The sequence below is a fragment of the Myotis yumanensis genome, unplaced genomic scaffold (assembly GCF_028538775.1).
Source record: "Myotis yumanensis isolate MYYU_CA2020_CCGP unplaced genomic scaffold, mMyoYum1.0.hap1 SCAF_12, whole genome shotgun sequence".
Lineage (NCBI taxonomy): Eukaryota > Metazoa > Chordata > Mammalia > Chiroptera > Vespertilionidae > Myotis > Myotis yumanensis.
The window spans coordinates 27649314-27665723 of NW_027223763.1; the positions used below are offsets into that span (position 1 = coordinate 27649314).

At 36.5% G+C, this 16410-nt stretch overlaps 1 protein-coding gene across 2 annotated transcripts in view; it reads right to left on the reverse strand.

Moving 5' to 3' along the window:
- Positions 1 to 16410, reverse strand: part of ZCCHC7 (zinc finger CCHC-type containing 7) — a 204750-nt gene that overhangs the window by 30145 nt on the left and 158195 nt on the right. For both annotated transcript variants that reach the window (XM_070431179.1, XM_070431180.1), the window contains exons 3-5: positions 6544 to 6587; positions 5204 to 5329; positions 4088 to 4258 (exon numbers count right to left, since the gene is read on the reverse strand). In XM_070431179.1, the coding sequence (XP_070287280.1) occupies positions 4088 to 4258; positions 5204 to 5329; positions 6544 to 6587 (341 nt within the window). The remainder of the gene's footprint in view (positions 1 to 4087; positions 4259 to 5203; positions 5330 to 6543; positions 6588 to 16410) is intronic.

Consider the following 16410-nt stretch of genomic DNA (forward strand, 5'->3'; position numbering starts at 1 on the left):
CTGGCTCTGCTCTTTATTATCTTGGGCAGGTTATACATCTCTATGGCTGTTCTCTCATTGATAAACAGGGATAACAGTACCTCAAAAGGTCTGTTGTGACAGGTAAAGAGTTGATAAGTATGAAGTCATTAGAACAACACCTGACACATAGCAAGCACTTAGTTGTAGAAATTGTTGCTGTGATGATGTCAATTTGGCACTCTCTATATTTCTGATGCAAAAAATGATCATGGGGAAATTCAATAAGGTAGCTGAAGTAAGTGAAATCTACTCAGCAATGTCAACTCTTGGGTGTGGCCAAACTTGAGAAAGCAAAAAACCTCACAGTTTAAGTGAGCTATTGATAAGAAGTGAGAAAAAAATCCAAAAGGACAAATAAAAAATATAGATTTTATTAGGATATAGCTGCTGTGGCCACCTTCTCTGTATATAAAACAATTTTAGAAACATCATTGAGCATCCACTATATGTAATGTATCTATTTTCACATTCAACTAAGGTCTTTTCAGTAATGTTTTTAGTTGTTCAAAAATGCGTATGATCTCATATTTTATAGTTCAATTTTGGAATTAAAAAACCTAAAAGATCTTGATCACTGATAAAATATAAAAGTATTCCACACCATTCTCAAAGTTTATATACCCTCCTTCCGTTTACTCAAACTTACTAAATTCTTTTTTCCACAATGTTTAAACAATAACAACCCATTTCCTTTCTTGCCTTTCCTCTTTCTTTCTTATAGTTACCATAACTACAGTAAACATTTTGGAATACGTCATTCCAAACTTTTTTCTATGCATATCTATATACATATATAAATACTTATATTTATATAAAATAGGATTATACTTCATGTGCTATATTGTAATTTATGCATTTCTCATTTAATGGAATAATAAGTTCTTCACACTCAATAATCATTTCTATTTTTTAAAAAATATATTATTATTGATTTCAGAGAGAGGAAGGGAGAGGGAGAGAGAGATAGAAACATCAATGATGAGAGAGAATCATTGAACAGCTGCCTCCTGCACGCCTCCTATTGGGGATCAAGCCCACAACCTGGGCATGTGCCTGACTGAGAATTGAACTGTGACCTCCTGGTTCATAGGTCTACACTCAACCATTGAGCTATACCAATGGGCTAGAAAATTCATATTCTTCAATATAGCAAGAATATGAATACAACTCATCAGTTCTCATTATAAATTCTCTATGTACATATAACTGGTACTCTGGCATTGCAGAGGTCTGAGGTGTGGCTACAATGATATATACAGTAAAAATGGAAGTTTCTTGATCTCCTTAATTTATAGGAGGTTAGGGCATCTATAATTACCCAGGGCTTCAAAAATCCTCTATGAATTAGCAGAAAATCCAGAAGGTGGGAAGATGAAAATGACAAAGGGTGGAGGACAGCATCGTCAGAGGGTATGAACCTTAAATAAATCAAAGATATCTCGAGTAATGCCCTGGCTGGCTTGACTCAGTGGATAGAGCATCAGCCTGAGAACTGAAGGGTTCTGGGTTCGATTTTGGTCAAGGGCACATGCCCGGGCTGCAAGCTCAATCCCCAGGAGTGGGCCTGCAGGAGGCAGCTGATCAATGATTCTCACTCATCATTAATGTTTCTATCTCTCTCTCTCTCTCTTCCTTCCTCTCTGAAATCAATATATATAAAGAGGGAGGAGGAATGATTCAGAAGCAGCCATAGCAAGTGAGAAAGAGGTTGATCCTGATCAATCAACCTAATTAGAGGTATGTGAGTCAAGAAAGAGTGAGCAGCAAGCATTTGAGAGGGTTGCAGGAGAATCTTTTCTTTGGAATGCCAGGTGTTTCAAGACATTTAAAGTATGGATGGGACTGGCTAAATAGTTCTAGGAACCTGGGTCCGGAATGACTCCATTTCTAAGTAAATCTTCACGAAGAGCTTCTGGGACAGTGGAAAGACTCTAAGCTTCTTCAGAAAGCATCAGTGGGACCCAGGTTTGAATTGGCCCCAAGGGAATGCTATATCAATGGGGCACACTGGGAAAAGATCAATTAGTGTCCAGAACCTTCAGCATGTAATTATCAAAAAAAACATGACAGTTGGTCTTAGGAAACTTAGGGGAAAGGATGCTGCCGTCTCTGAAGTCCGTCATAGCCCCTAACCCATCGTAAAAACTTATATTCTCTGGGGTTATTAATCCTCAAGGCCATTTTAGATAAAGAGTTTAACATACATTAGAGGCAAAAATTAAGACGTTAAGCAGAATGGGCTATAGATTTAATTCACAGCTGATTATACAACCTTTTACAAATCATTCTTAACTGGTCTGTACTAAAATACTTAGTAAAAAAAGATGCTTATGATACATCAGAGCCCGTTCTGTTACAACAGGCAAATAAAACCGTATTTGTAAGAGCTCTTTGGAAGAAAAGAGTGAAAAAATATGCTATTAAACATAACTGCCAAACAGGAAAATCTTGCTAAGAAAATTATATTTGGCATCTGAATCCAGAGAAGAATAGTATAAAACAACAATAACTTAGGATTTACTATTTTAAAACTTAGTAAATATTGAAAAAAAGTTTAAACTACTTTGAAATGAAATGACAACTTCTCTTTATGTTCTATATATTCTCTAGTCTTGAGAATCATATTCAACATCACTAGTGGCCTAAGAAACACAAATTAAAACAATATACCATTTTCTCCTCATCTGATTTGGCATAATTTTTTTTAAAATCCTCACCCGAGGATATATTTTATTTATTTTAGGGGGGAGAGAGAAACATCGATGTAAGAGAGAAACATTGATAGGTTGCCTTTTATATGCATCCTGACTGGGAATTGATCTCAAAACCTAGGTATGTGCTCTGACCAGAAAATGAACCTGCAACCTTTTGCTGTACTGGACAATGCTCCAACTAACTGAGCCACCCGGCCGGGGCTGATTGGGATCAATTTTTAAAGGTCTATTATAGTTAGTGTTGAGAGCACTCTTAAACACTGCTGGTTGGTGGTTATATTGGTACAATCTTTTAGAAGAGCAATTTGACAATACTGATCCAGATTTAAATGTATGCATCCTTTGATTACACAACTGAATTTAGAATCTGACTTACCAAAATACTCTTACATGCATGCATATAGTAAAGATGTTTATTGCAGCACAGTTTGCTTAAAAAAATGGGTAATAATATAAATCTAAATGTATTAATTAGCTGAGTCAATTAGTACATCCATACAATGGAATAAAAGTTAGACACTAGAAAGGTAGATCTTTGTGAGCATTCACAAATTTTCCAAAGTGGAAAATAAAATCAAGTTGTAAGTCAGTGTGAAGGACAGTAATCCTATTTTTATTTGTTTAAAAAGACCCTTTAAGCACAGCCAGCCTGGCTCAGTGGTTGAGCCTTGACCTATGAACCAGGAGGTCATGGTTCGATTCCCAGTATGGGCATATGCCCACGCTGCGCGCTCAATCCCCAGTGCAGGAAGCAGCCAATCAATGATTCTCTCTCATCATTGATGTATGTTTCTATCTCTCTTACCCTCTCCCTTCCTCTCTGAAATAAAAAATATATATATAAAAAAGAAAGGAAGGAAGAAAGGAACGAAGGCAGGAAGAAAACTAAACAAGCAGATTCAAAGTACTAGTGACTTGTCCTTCTTGCATAAGACTATTCTACCAGCTAGAGCCATCAGTAAGCAGCATCAAACCAGATTTCATATGGACCTCTATTCACAACTGCTAAGTGTGTATATATTTTCATCCACCTAACCATGACAAGGTACATAAATCTGACATATTATTTATTACATATCTCTTTAATTTCAAGTTTTATTTAGCAAGCACATTAAGCAAAAGGGGTTAGCAGGGTTTTACAATAATTGTTGATTCTGCCTTCTAATGAACCATTCCATAGCATCCCTATCCTGATATATTAGAGCACTACTTTACATGATTAGAGGCCAAAGGGCCATGACTATCATTATATACAGTACAGAGTAAACATTCTTTTAGGTAGGCTGACATATAGTCACAAATTGGCACACTGTCCCCAAAGCCTGACAAATTCGTTATATGCAGATACTTACATCAGCATAGTGGCCTAGCATATCACACCGGTCACATCGCTTTCTCCAGGAAGGTTTTCCGTGGCATCTGTGAGTAGAAGACATAGGCAAACAACAGGCTAAGCAGAAGCGGGCTGGACAGGCATACTGGAGGTGTCCTCGCTCGGAGCAGAGGCAGCAGGCACGGACTTTCTATGTGGCAGACAAACAGAAAATGTCTTTAGTAAAATACTCAAACAGTAGATTAATTTTTCTTTTTCTGTATAATTCCATAAAAAGTAACTTCTAATTTGAGACCTCAATGAAGGTCAAATCTGGAGCCTAATTATAAAATAAAACAAAATGTCTGAAATCAGAACTTTTACACAAGCTGTCTGTATCCTCTGGTTGCCAAAAAGGCATATTAGTCTGCATGCACTATCAGCTGACATCTATTTCTTATGCCTTGTCTGGTAGGAATATTGGCAAAGTAGAATGTGTCTGAGAGGAAAAGTGGGAAGATGAGGACCTGGAACCTAAGTCCTAGGAAGAACAGAAAGAGATAGCTTTGCCTAGAGAAGCAAAGACAAAGGAGAAGCATGAGAGCTATCTCAAAAATTTCAAAGACAATGATTTGGAAGAGGGAGTAGGTAATAGAAATGGTTGTTAAAGGCTTAGTATGTGTCAGGGAACATCTAAGATCTTTAATTCTGTGCTGTTCCAAAGGTTGATGTATCTGTTTAATATAATTTATATCAGTAAACATCTATCAATGCCTACATTATGATTTTCTAACAATGAAAATTCTCTCATGATGAAATAGCTGTCTCATAAAGTAGAAGGTTTAGAAGTGAGAAGGGTCTCAGGAATCATCTGATTCAATCTTCTTGTTTTACAGATAAGAAAAAAGAGGCACAGAGAACTAAATAATTTGCCTAAAGTGTCCAACTACTGATGGGAAGCTGAAATGGAGTCCATATTTTTCTGACTACATTTATTGTTCTTTACTACTACTCTAGGCTATGGCCTGCATAAAATATTAACAAGAAATTTAACACATATATTACCTAAGATTTTAATTCTAAGCTTATAGGGTTTTAATCCTAAGATTTTGATTTTAATAAGGTAGAAAGAAACATTATTACATATTTCACATACTTGTGGAAAAGGGCAATTTTTTGACAAATGGCCACATTTGTCACAATTTCTACAGGTGACGTTTTTGTTTGCTGTATAATATCGGTGGGTCCATCTTCCAGATGATCTATTATTACATATCTGGGCCTAAGGAGAGGGGGGAAAATAAAGAATTAAAAAACATTATTTCATACTATTCAAGAGAGTTAGTAGTCATACTTCAATTTAGAATCCAGCAACATGGAACACTGTGTTCTTGAAAGGAGTTAGAAAAACCTAAAAGGTGTGCTAGAAAGACAACCCTACTTTTTGTTGCCCCTTCCCTCCATTCTTTTACATTCTCCAAATGGTTCCATTTCTTCGGTATCTTTCTCTGCTTACAGTTCGGGCCTAGCAAGGGCACTGGTGTGCATCAGACATGCTGGTGGCATTCAGAGTCAAAGATATTGCTGACTTCTATATCTGAATATATACCACATTTTTCTGAATGTGAAGCTTGCTTAACTTTTTAGTTAGGGAATGGTGTTTTTTAAAATGAATTTCTCTTTTATAAAGTTATAAAACTATATAGCTAATGAATACATTCCTTCTAATGAACAGCCTAGGGTTACTGCCTATAAACGGAATTATAGTTTCTAAGAGAGAATGATATTAATTTCTTTCCACCAGAGTCCTTTTAAAAATCCATTCTACCTACAATGACCCAATGCTAGCTAGCTGTCCCATATTCTAGCCAAAAGGTAGTATCTTGCAAGAAAATATTAGCAAAGCACATCATACGGACCTCTAGAGAGGAATATGTAAATGCCAACCATGCTTTTATCTTATTCGGTAGAATTCCATCTTTGAAAAAACTTTAATCTTTTACTTGTTATTTTGCTGAACTGGCCAAGTAGACTCCAAGATGTCATAATCTAATTATCTCTTAAAACTTCTCTTTTACCAACTTGTAAAATTATTCTCCTTTCTAGCCATCTGCCACAATTAAGGCTAATAAACACCTGCCACATCCTAAATATAGCCTAACCATTTCCTTACACTGAAGAAGCAGTTATTTCCGGTGTTGATTTTTAATGGTACCAGGCAATATGAGTTGAGAGGGACTAACCACCACAGAGAAGAAACAGAAGGGAATGGGAACTAACTCATTACGGTAATGAAGTGACTGACAAAAATCAAGGCTGAACCAAACCTCCCAAAATTCAATTACCCATATACTGAAATCAAACTTTTTCTTACAAGATACTCAGGTTGTTGCTATTTTTAAAAGATTTATTAAGTTCATAATGAAGTAAAAGAAAATTAGGGATAAAAAAACTATTAATCTTTTATTCATAACATCAAAAACAATTTGATTTTACCTCAACGTCTTTGTCACTGATGAACCAGTTTACACCATCTTCTCCTATAAAATAAATAAAATGTTACTTAATCTTTGACATCTTTAAAGCACTTACAGATTGACAATAAATTATTCAATTTTTTAGTACTGAAATTGGACCCCAAAGGTATAGTGAGAGATATGAATACCTTAACCTTATACCTTGGATCATTATTACTTGTGTGGCTCTGAACAAAATACTTAACCTCTCTTAACCTCAGTTTTCTTAAAATGGGAATAATAGTATTTTCCCTGTCTACCTAAAAATAGAATCTTATGAGATATGTGAAAATGCTTTGAAAACTATGAAACTATAAACAAATACAAGAAAACTAGAGGCCCAATGCATGAAAATTCATGTAAGAGGAAGCCTTCCTTCCCCCAGCTGCTGGCACCGGCTTCCCTCCGGCACCCGGGACCCAGGCTTCCCTCCTTCAGCCGCCAGCAGACACCCGGGACCCAGGCTGGCTTCCCTCCGGCCCAGCTTCATCAGGAAGGACGTCTGGAAGACATCCAGTCTAATTAGCATATTATCCTTTTATTATTATACATCAGTGAAGGGACCAAAAACCTAACAACAGAAGCAGAAAGAGATTTTTACCTGAACTTCCCTTATCTGACTATAGCAGAGCTTTGAGAGTCAGCGACCCCCCACCACCACTGCAGGTGTCCTGTTAGGAAAGTCACTGACCTTGGGTAACAGGGACATTCCAAAAAAATTGTATAAACAAGCATCATCAAAACTTTTCATCTTCTTTTTAAATATTTTTATTGATTTTAAAAACATTTTTATTGATTTTTAGAGAAAGAGGAAGGAAAAGGGAGAAACAGAAACATCCAAGAGAGAACAGAACATCCATCGGCTACCTCCTGCACGCCTCCTACTGGGAAATCCAACCAGCAACCCTTTGGAGCATGGGAGGAGGCCCAACCAACTGAGCCACACTGGCCAGGGTAAAACCTATCTTCTGAAGCCCTAAATCCTCCCCTTTGCTAAGCTGGTATACAAACCTTTACCTTTGCCTATTCAGTGAGTTACTCATTACTGAGTGCTCCCACATTTTGTTTTTTCTCTTATTAAGCTCTTTATTGTTAGCTAACTCACAGCCTTTCCCCTTCCCCCCACCATTTTGGATCCAAGTAGTTACAGGGAATTTCTTCATTCCAAAATCAGCATTAACTGTGTCCACTAGCATCCCATTGTAGTTGACCTTCATTTTAACATCTAAAAAATTTGGATTTTGAACACTATCTCATGATTAGGGCTAAGAATTCAGTACTGTTTTTTAACTAGCATCAAAAACAGTAAAGTAAAAAAGCAAAAGAGGAGGCCAAATATCCTGAATCCATTGGTTGATCTACAAATAAAACAAAAACCCCAGGGGTGGGGGTGGGGAGCCCTACATTTTTCTTTATCTGCTATTTTCTTCCCTTAGCACTGCTCCTTCACAAAACAGCACGTGGCTGTTATTCCTTTGGTCCACCCTTGCCCAGGAGGAAGGGACATATGACTAATGCAGAAGCTAAGGTGTCAACAAAGGACTGAAAGACTTTTTTCTCCCCCAAAGCAAAGTTAAGATGATTTCCTCTTTCCTCCTATCTACTTTTCTTCTCTATCTCAAAAACACAAATTGAGCTTGACTCTTTTCTCTGAAAGTAATTTTGAAGAGACATGAAGTAATCTACATTTTCTCAGGCCTACCAGGAGTAAGTGTTTAGAGATATATATTTTAAAATAAAATACTTTTACTGAGAAAACCCAAGAGGCTGCTTTACAAAAAGACCAATCCATAGGAGAGCAGAGATGCTGTGCTGATGATTATTTCCTTTGTAAAATTTGGAGGCTGCATCCATATTATTGAGAGTGGAGAATACATTAAATAGCAGCAGTTCGCATTTCTTCATCATCACCATCCATGCTATTATTCTTTCATTCAAAGGATTCATCTAAGGAGCAAGCTTTGCTGTAGCTTTCAAAGCTGCCTTTTGTAACTCAATGTCCTTCATCATTAAAATTCAAAATGACCGCTTAAACTCACTTTAATTATAAAACTGCCTTCATATTGTCCTTAAAAAATGAAATTCAAAACCAGTGAAATGCAAAATAGCAACTGTTGCCACCCTCTATCCACAATAAATGTACACACAACAGGGAACAGTGAAAAAAGGGAAGGTCTGAGAGAGGGAGATCCACTCCACTTAGAATTCATCAATATTCTGGGCTATGTACTAACTTCTCTTCAACAAGCTACAGTATATACTAACTTTGGAAAATCTATCGACAAGTACACAAAATAGGTTTCAATTGGAGACTAAAAATTAGACTTCTTAGTGGAAAATGAACAAGAACATAATCAGGAACATATAAATCAACTCTTCACCCTACCCTGGCTCCATCTTGGTTTTGGTTCCATCTTGGAAATGACAGCTGACCCTGCCCTTGGTTTTTTTTTTATCTATCCTGTTTGCTTAACTCCAAGTCCCAACCTAATGAGAGGTTTTGTACATGGGGCAACTCATTAGAATTTCCACAGGCAGCTAGTTCTCCACTGTGCAAAATAACTGGTATGGGACTCGGTAGAAGCCTAGGTTCCAGTTTTAACCCTGTCATTTGCTGTGTGGCTCTGGGCAGGTTTTTATCCTCTCTGGGTCTGTGTAATAAGGGGTTGGATTAATGGTACCCATGGTAACTTCTAGCACAAAATGTATGTGATTTTACCAGATTTTCATTCATTCTGGAATCAAATACAATGTCATTCAGTCTAGTTACCTACATCCGCTGGGGCTTTGCAACTGGCACAGGGTGTCTTGCTTTAAAGACAACTTCCCACAGGGCCCAGGAGTATTCATCTTCCATGTATTTACCACCCAGTGCAATTGAATATAAAATGGGATTGCCCTAAAAATGTCCAATGTCAATTCTTAGCTGACTCATAGCCTTGTTTAGCTAATATTTAGGCCTGTGATCCTTTTCAGACTTCAGAACTGTAATAGCAATAGCTGATAACTCTTTCTTTGCATTAAATCAACTCAGTTTAACAAACATATTGAAAGGTTACAAGGAGCAAGGTGGATAGTGTAAACAAAGATGAATGAGAGCGTGAAGCCCAGTAAAACACAAGGCGACAAATGAAAAAAGAAAATACAAAAATTCTTTTACAAAAATACTATGGTGTCTAAATTTAAGGGAGAAAGGGGGAAAAGTCACAGAAGGCTGTGCCATAAAGGAAATGCTATTGAGTTGTAATTTACGTATTATAAAATATACCCATGTAAAAAATACAGTGTGATGAATTTTGACAAATGTACCATCTATGTATCTACCACAAAAATCAAATGTGGAACATTTCTATCATCCAAAAATGCCAGGTGTTACCTTGTACATATTTGCAGTCAATCCCCTACCCGAGGCAACCACTGATTTGCTTTCTGTCATGATAGATTATTTTGCTGGTTCTAGGACCACCTACAGGGTGGAGCAAAAGTAGGTTTACAGTTGTATGTGAAACACAGAGCTTATTTTTGTATCATTACTTATTAATTATTGTATTATTTTCCATATGAGCAACTGTAAACCTACTTTTGCCTTACCCTGTATAAATAGTATCATATATTATGTACAACTTTGTGTCTGGCTTCTTTTACTTCTGAATATTTGTGAGATTCACCCATGATGTTGGGTTGTAGTTTGTTCCTTTCTAATAGCTGAGCAGTATTCTATTGTCTGGATATAATAGTTTAGCAGCAGTTCTCAACCTGTGGGTCGCGACCCTTTTGGGGGTCGAACGACCCTTTCACAGGGGTCGCCTAAGACCATTGGAAAACACATATATAATTACATATTGTTTTTGTGATTAATCACTATGCTTTAATTATGTTCAATTTGTTGTAACAATGAAATTGGGGGTCACCACAACATGAGGAACTGTATTAAAGGGTCGCGGCATTAGGAAGGTTGAGAACCACTGGTTTAGCTGCTCATCTGATGAACATTTAGGTTATTTCCAATTTTGGGCAGTTATAAATTAAGCAACAACAAACATTCTGCAAAAGTTTTCCTTTTAATTGACATAAGTTTTTATTTCTCTTGGGAAAATACCTAGAAGTAGAATTACTAAACATGGTAAGTATATGTTTACCTTTATATGGAACTGGCAAATTTTCCCAAAGAGGTTGTGTGATAATACATTACCATCAGCAATGTATGAGAGTTCAAGTAGTTTCATAATCTCATCAACACTTGGAATTGTCAGTCTTTTCTTTTATTTTCACCTGATGTTATTTTATAAATTTTTATTTTTTTTAGAGAGAGAACAAGAGAGAAACATCGATTGGTTGTCTTCAGTACATGGAATCCAACCGGGGATTGAACCTGCAACCTACTTACGTGTCCTGCCTGGGAATCGAACCTGCCACCTTTTGGTGAATGGGCTGATGCTTCAACAACTGAGCCACCTGGCTAAGGCTGGAATAGTCAGTCTTTTAAATTTTAGCCTTAAAATGGGTGTGAAGTAGTAGTGCATTAGGATTTTAATGGACATTACTCTGATGACTAATGATGTTGAGCATATTTTATGCATTATTTGCCATTCATATGTCTTCTTTTAAAAATTGTTCAAATTTCTGGCCTATTTTTAAATTGGGTTATTTTTATCGGGTGGCTGTCTTTCTTTTTTTTTGTTTTTTTGTTAAATCACAAAAGTTCTTTATGTATTACTAGAGCTCCAGTGCACGAATTCATGCATAGGTGGGGTCCCTCGGCCTGGCTGGAGAACAGGGCCAATAGGGGCTGTCTCACCCAGTCCCGATCCGGATGGCTGGGGGGTGAAACCGCAGGAGGTTGGCCAGCTGCGGGAGTGCACTGACCACCAGGGGGCAGCTTCTGCATTGAGTGTCTGTCCCCTGGTGGTCAGTGCACGTCATAGCGGTCGGTCAATGGGTCGTTCAGTCGTTTGGTCACTTAGGCTTTTATTATATAGACAGATAATACCAGTCTTTTATCAGACATGTGATCGGCAAATATTTTTTCCCAGTGTGGCTTGCTCTTTCATTTATTTTTTAAACAGTGTTATTAGGAAAACAAAAGTTATCATAAACTTGATAAATTTTCCCTTGACAATGTTTTCTGTGCCCAAAGAAATTTGCCTATGTAAGGTTACAAGTATATTCTGTGTTTTCTTCTAAACTTCTATAGTTTTAGCTTTTTATGTTTAGTTATTACCCATCCCCCCCCACCCTCCCCCCCAATACGAATATCCAGTTGTTCCACCATCATTTCTTGGAAAGATTATCCTTTCTCTTCATTGAATTACCTTAGCAACTTTGCTGAAAGTCAATTGTCTATATACATGTGGGTCAAGTTCTGGGAGTTCTATTATGTTACACTGGGCTATATGTTTATCTTATACTGTACTACAGTCTATATTACTAAAGCTTTACTTAAAAATCTTGAAATCACACAGAGTAAGCCTTCCAACTTTTTTTGTTCTTTTACAAGACTGCGTTGGCTATTCTAGACCCTTTTGATTTCTGTATAATTTTTAGAATAAATGTCAATTTCTACAAAAAAAGCCTGCTGGGATTTTGATTGATACTGTGCTACATCTATAGATCAGCTTGGGAAGATATTTTAACAATATCAAGTTTTCCAAAACATAAATATGGTGTATTTCTTCATCTATTTTGGTTTCTTTAATTTTTCTAACAGTTTAATAGGTTTCAGTGAACAAGTCTTGCATATATTTTATTAAATTTATCCCTGAATATTTCATGTTTCTTTATTATTGCAAATGGCTTATTTTTAATTCCATTTTTCAATTTTTGGTTACAAGTTTATAAAAATACAATTGATTTTTATTTGCTCACCCTGCATCCTGCAAATTTCTTTTATTTTCTGTTAACATGGTGAATTACAGTGATATTAAACCAACCTTGTATTCTAGGGTTAACACATTTGGTTATAATGTACTATTCTTTATAATATACTAGAGGCCCGGTGCACAAAATTTGTGCACGGGTAGGGTCCCTAGGCCTGGCTGGTGATCAGGGCCTGACTGCCGGCTGCTGGCTGGGGCCTCCCTTTGTTCCGCACTGCCCTCTAGTGGTCAGCGCACATCATAGAGAGTGATCAAACTCCTGGTCTCCCAGTCAAACTCCCAAGGGGACACTATGCATATTAGCCTTTTATATATATAGATTGTAGAATTCAATTTGTTAGTGTTTTATTAACAATTTTTACATCTGAGTTCATGACAGATATTGCTTTATACTCTTCTAATAATGTCTCTGTCCAGTTTTGGTATTGGGGTAAAACTGGCCTCATAAGAGTTGGGAAGTGCTGGGAAGAGTGTGTAGGACTGGTGATTTCTTCCTTATGTATCTGATGGAATTCATCAGTAAAATCATTTAGATTAGGGTTTTTCTTGTTTGTGGGTCAGGAGTTTTACTTGTAGAAAGGATTTAAAATAGAAATTCTATTTCTTTAGTAAATATGGAGCTATTTATATTTTCTATTTCTTCTTGGGCCAGTGATAATTTGTGACTTTCAAAGAATTTGTCTGCCCTAACCGGTTTGGCTCAGTGGATAGAGCTTCGGCCTGTGGACTGAAGGGTCCCGGGTTTGATTCGGGTCAAGGGCATGTACCTTCGTTGCAGGCACATCCCCAGGAGGGGGTGTGCAAGAGGCAGCTGATCGATGTTTCTCTCTCATCGATGTTTCTAACTCTCTATTCCTCTCCCTTCCTCTCTGTAAAAAATCAATAAAATATACATATTAAAAAAAAAAAGAATTTGTCTATTCTAAATTGTCAAAATTATTGACATAAAATTATCCAGAATAGACTCTTATACTTCCTTTTATTCCTCTAATTTGTACTTAAGCCCATCCAGTAGTAAATTTTTTATCTCAAATATTATATATTTCAGTTCTAGATGTTCCATTTGCTTCTTTTTTAAAATATCTTCCGTTTCTTTCCTTATCTCCTTATTTATCTTTTCCCTCAAACCTCTGTGTATATTTATAACAGCTGTTTTTTGGATATTTTTTCCATTGGTTTTTTAGAGAGAGTGGAAGGGAAGGGGGAGAGAGAGAAACATCAATGTGAGAGAGATACTCGCCCCGATCAGAATGGGAGATGAAACCTGCAACCCAGGTACGTGCTCTTGATCAGGAATCAAACCTTCAACCCTTTGGTGTATAGGCCAGTGCTCTAAACACTGAGCCAAACTGGCCAGAGCAATAACAACTGTTTTCATTTTAAAGTCCTTGTCTGCGAATTTCATTATCTCTTCTCAGGAGGGCAAGTGTGGAATAAGTTAACATAATATGGCTGGAAGAAGAAGTCTTGTATAGGATTTTAATAGAAAAGATGAAGGCAGATACTAGTAAAAAGGAAAGGCACATGCAACATAATGGGAGAGGTAAAAGAACATAGCAAATAGTATAGTTTGATTGGAAATAAGGGTGTAATAATTCTTTAATAATTCTTTTTACTAGGAATTTCCACAGACCTCTTTATATACTATAAAGAATACTGAGTCTTAAAATTCTATTACTTATAAGAAGCTTTTTACCTGAAACACGTATAATTAATATCAAAGCTATTCTTCCATTTAAGAAGTTTTGCATGTCCCCTTTCAGGTTAACTTAAAAAGTCTTGACTTCCTCCTTTGTGAGCTCTCCAAGGAACTCTTTCCATCAGAGTAGTTAGTAATGATGAAGGCAGAGATAACAGAACAGTAATATAGGGCGCTCTGTTTACACTAAGCAACTACCAGAATATTTCATCTCTCCTGAAGTAAACCTTCAAAAGAAAAAAGTGAACCCATAAACTTGCACATTTCCCTCCCACATTTTCGCCTACTTTGGAACTATTCTGCTATTTCTCTCTCTCTTTCTTACTGCATGGTAATAAAGATAAATATCTTTCACATTTATATGGTGATTCAGACACTATAAATTGTTTTAAATATACATTTTATCCTCAGAACAATCCTGTATGTTATGGTTACACAAACGTTCACTTTTCTATGTGTACTTTCTACAAAAAGTGGCAACTGGTGCTTTCTGTGGAATGTAGTACTAATGGAGCTATTTACCCATAAGGCTGCATTCAGTTTCAAAGGATCTAAAGAAAATAGTATGGACTAGATTTCTTAGGATCAAAACCTGTTCATACTCCGCTTCAGTTATTCTTAGTCTGCCTGGTGGGTGGGAATAGCTGAAGATCATTCCTTTGCCAAGAGAGCAGCCATAGACAATTAGAGAGCAAGTTCTCTCTACCTCTGGGATAATATGACAGGAAATAGGAGTTAGTAAAATGTTTCCCCAAAGATCACCAAAGATTACAGATGGACTTAGTTGAGCACACCCAGCTGGTCATTTGCTGATTAGGTGCCAGGAACTAACAATAATCTTTTCTTGAGCCTAATACCCTATAGCTCCTTCTTATAAGGAAGCCATAGATGCCTTACATTTTCTAAATACCCTAATTTGTAAGACCTAAAATTATAAATCTCAATACATTTAGTGAGAAGGTATATAGTTATGATTTTCCTGGCATACAATGGGCTAGAATTTAATATTCAGCAAATCAGATATAAAAACTTATTTGGCCACCATTCATTACTTAAGAATGTAAATGCAACTATCCTCAAGTTGTAAAATGTTTTCACTTAATGTGGTGTCAAGTTAATTTTCAACAATATTTACTGAATATCTCATGTAAAACACAGTGTAAGAGACAGAAAGATGACCAGACATAGTGCTTGCCATAGAGTAATCTGTGCTATCATTGGGTTAAAGATTCTAAAAAGCATTACTGTGTTAACTAAATAACCATGATAATTTTGTTTTTTAAAACAGAATAATGATTTAATTAACAAAGTTCTAAAAAAGACAAAATGTCCACTATTTGGAAAAACAGGCTATTTAACAGAAATACTAAATGTAATCTACCAATGAGCAATTAACTTATCATGAAGACTATATTGCCTAAACATTCTTTCTTACAATATGTAAGTCCTTTAGCAACTGTTTTCTTCCCAAATAATCTGTGAGGCTATCAGTTGGCAGCTTACAGTTGGGAATTGGGAAAAAATCACACACTGGTTGGTGTATACACGCAATCACTAAGGCACAAGACTGTGGGCCTTCTCAATATCTAGTCATTCAGTTGCTGATATAACCCAAACTGACTCATATGAGATGGCACTCTTTCACTCCTCTAAAACACAGTGAAATGGTCAAGAAATCATAAAGGTAAAAGTAGAGAAGATGGTGAGTAACCCTCCCACCAGATAACCTGAGGTTAAATAATATGGCAGTTATAGCATAAAAGACAAATGAACAATATTACATTTCTAAGTTATTGCTCACACTCCCTTTTTATATACCTAATATTTTAAACTGAAAGGTCCTACTCATAATTTAACACTCTCAGTGCTTCTCCATCTCTCTACTTCAGCTCACTATTTTCCCTTAATCTCCAACATTGTCTCCCTCTTTGCCCAATTTTCCACCTAACCCATCCAATTTTCCTGATTATAAATTCTGAGTATCTTTTAATGCTCAATTTCTTATAGTCAATGCAAATAGATAATAGTCAGTACTTTTCTCACTTGACCTCTGTGAGCATTCATAATTGTCTTAGCTGATATAACAAAAACACTTTTCTATTTCTTCTCTCCCTTCGTGGTTTCCTTTTCTTCCAGCAAGTAACCCAATGTTCTACTCTGTCTTCCTTCTCCTCATTCTATATTCTTTGTCCCAGGTTATGTCATACATGCCCACAGAGGAAACCAAATCTATATCTCCAGGTCAAATCTTTTCTAGAGTTCCTCATTTATG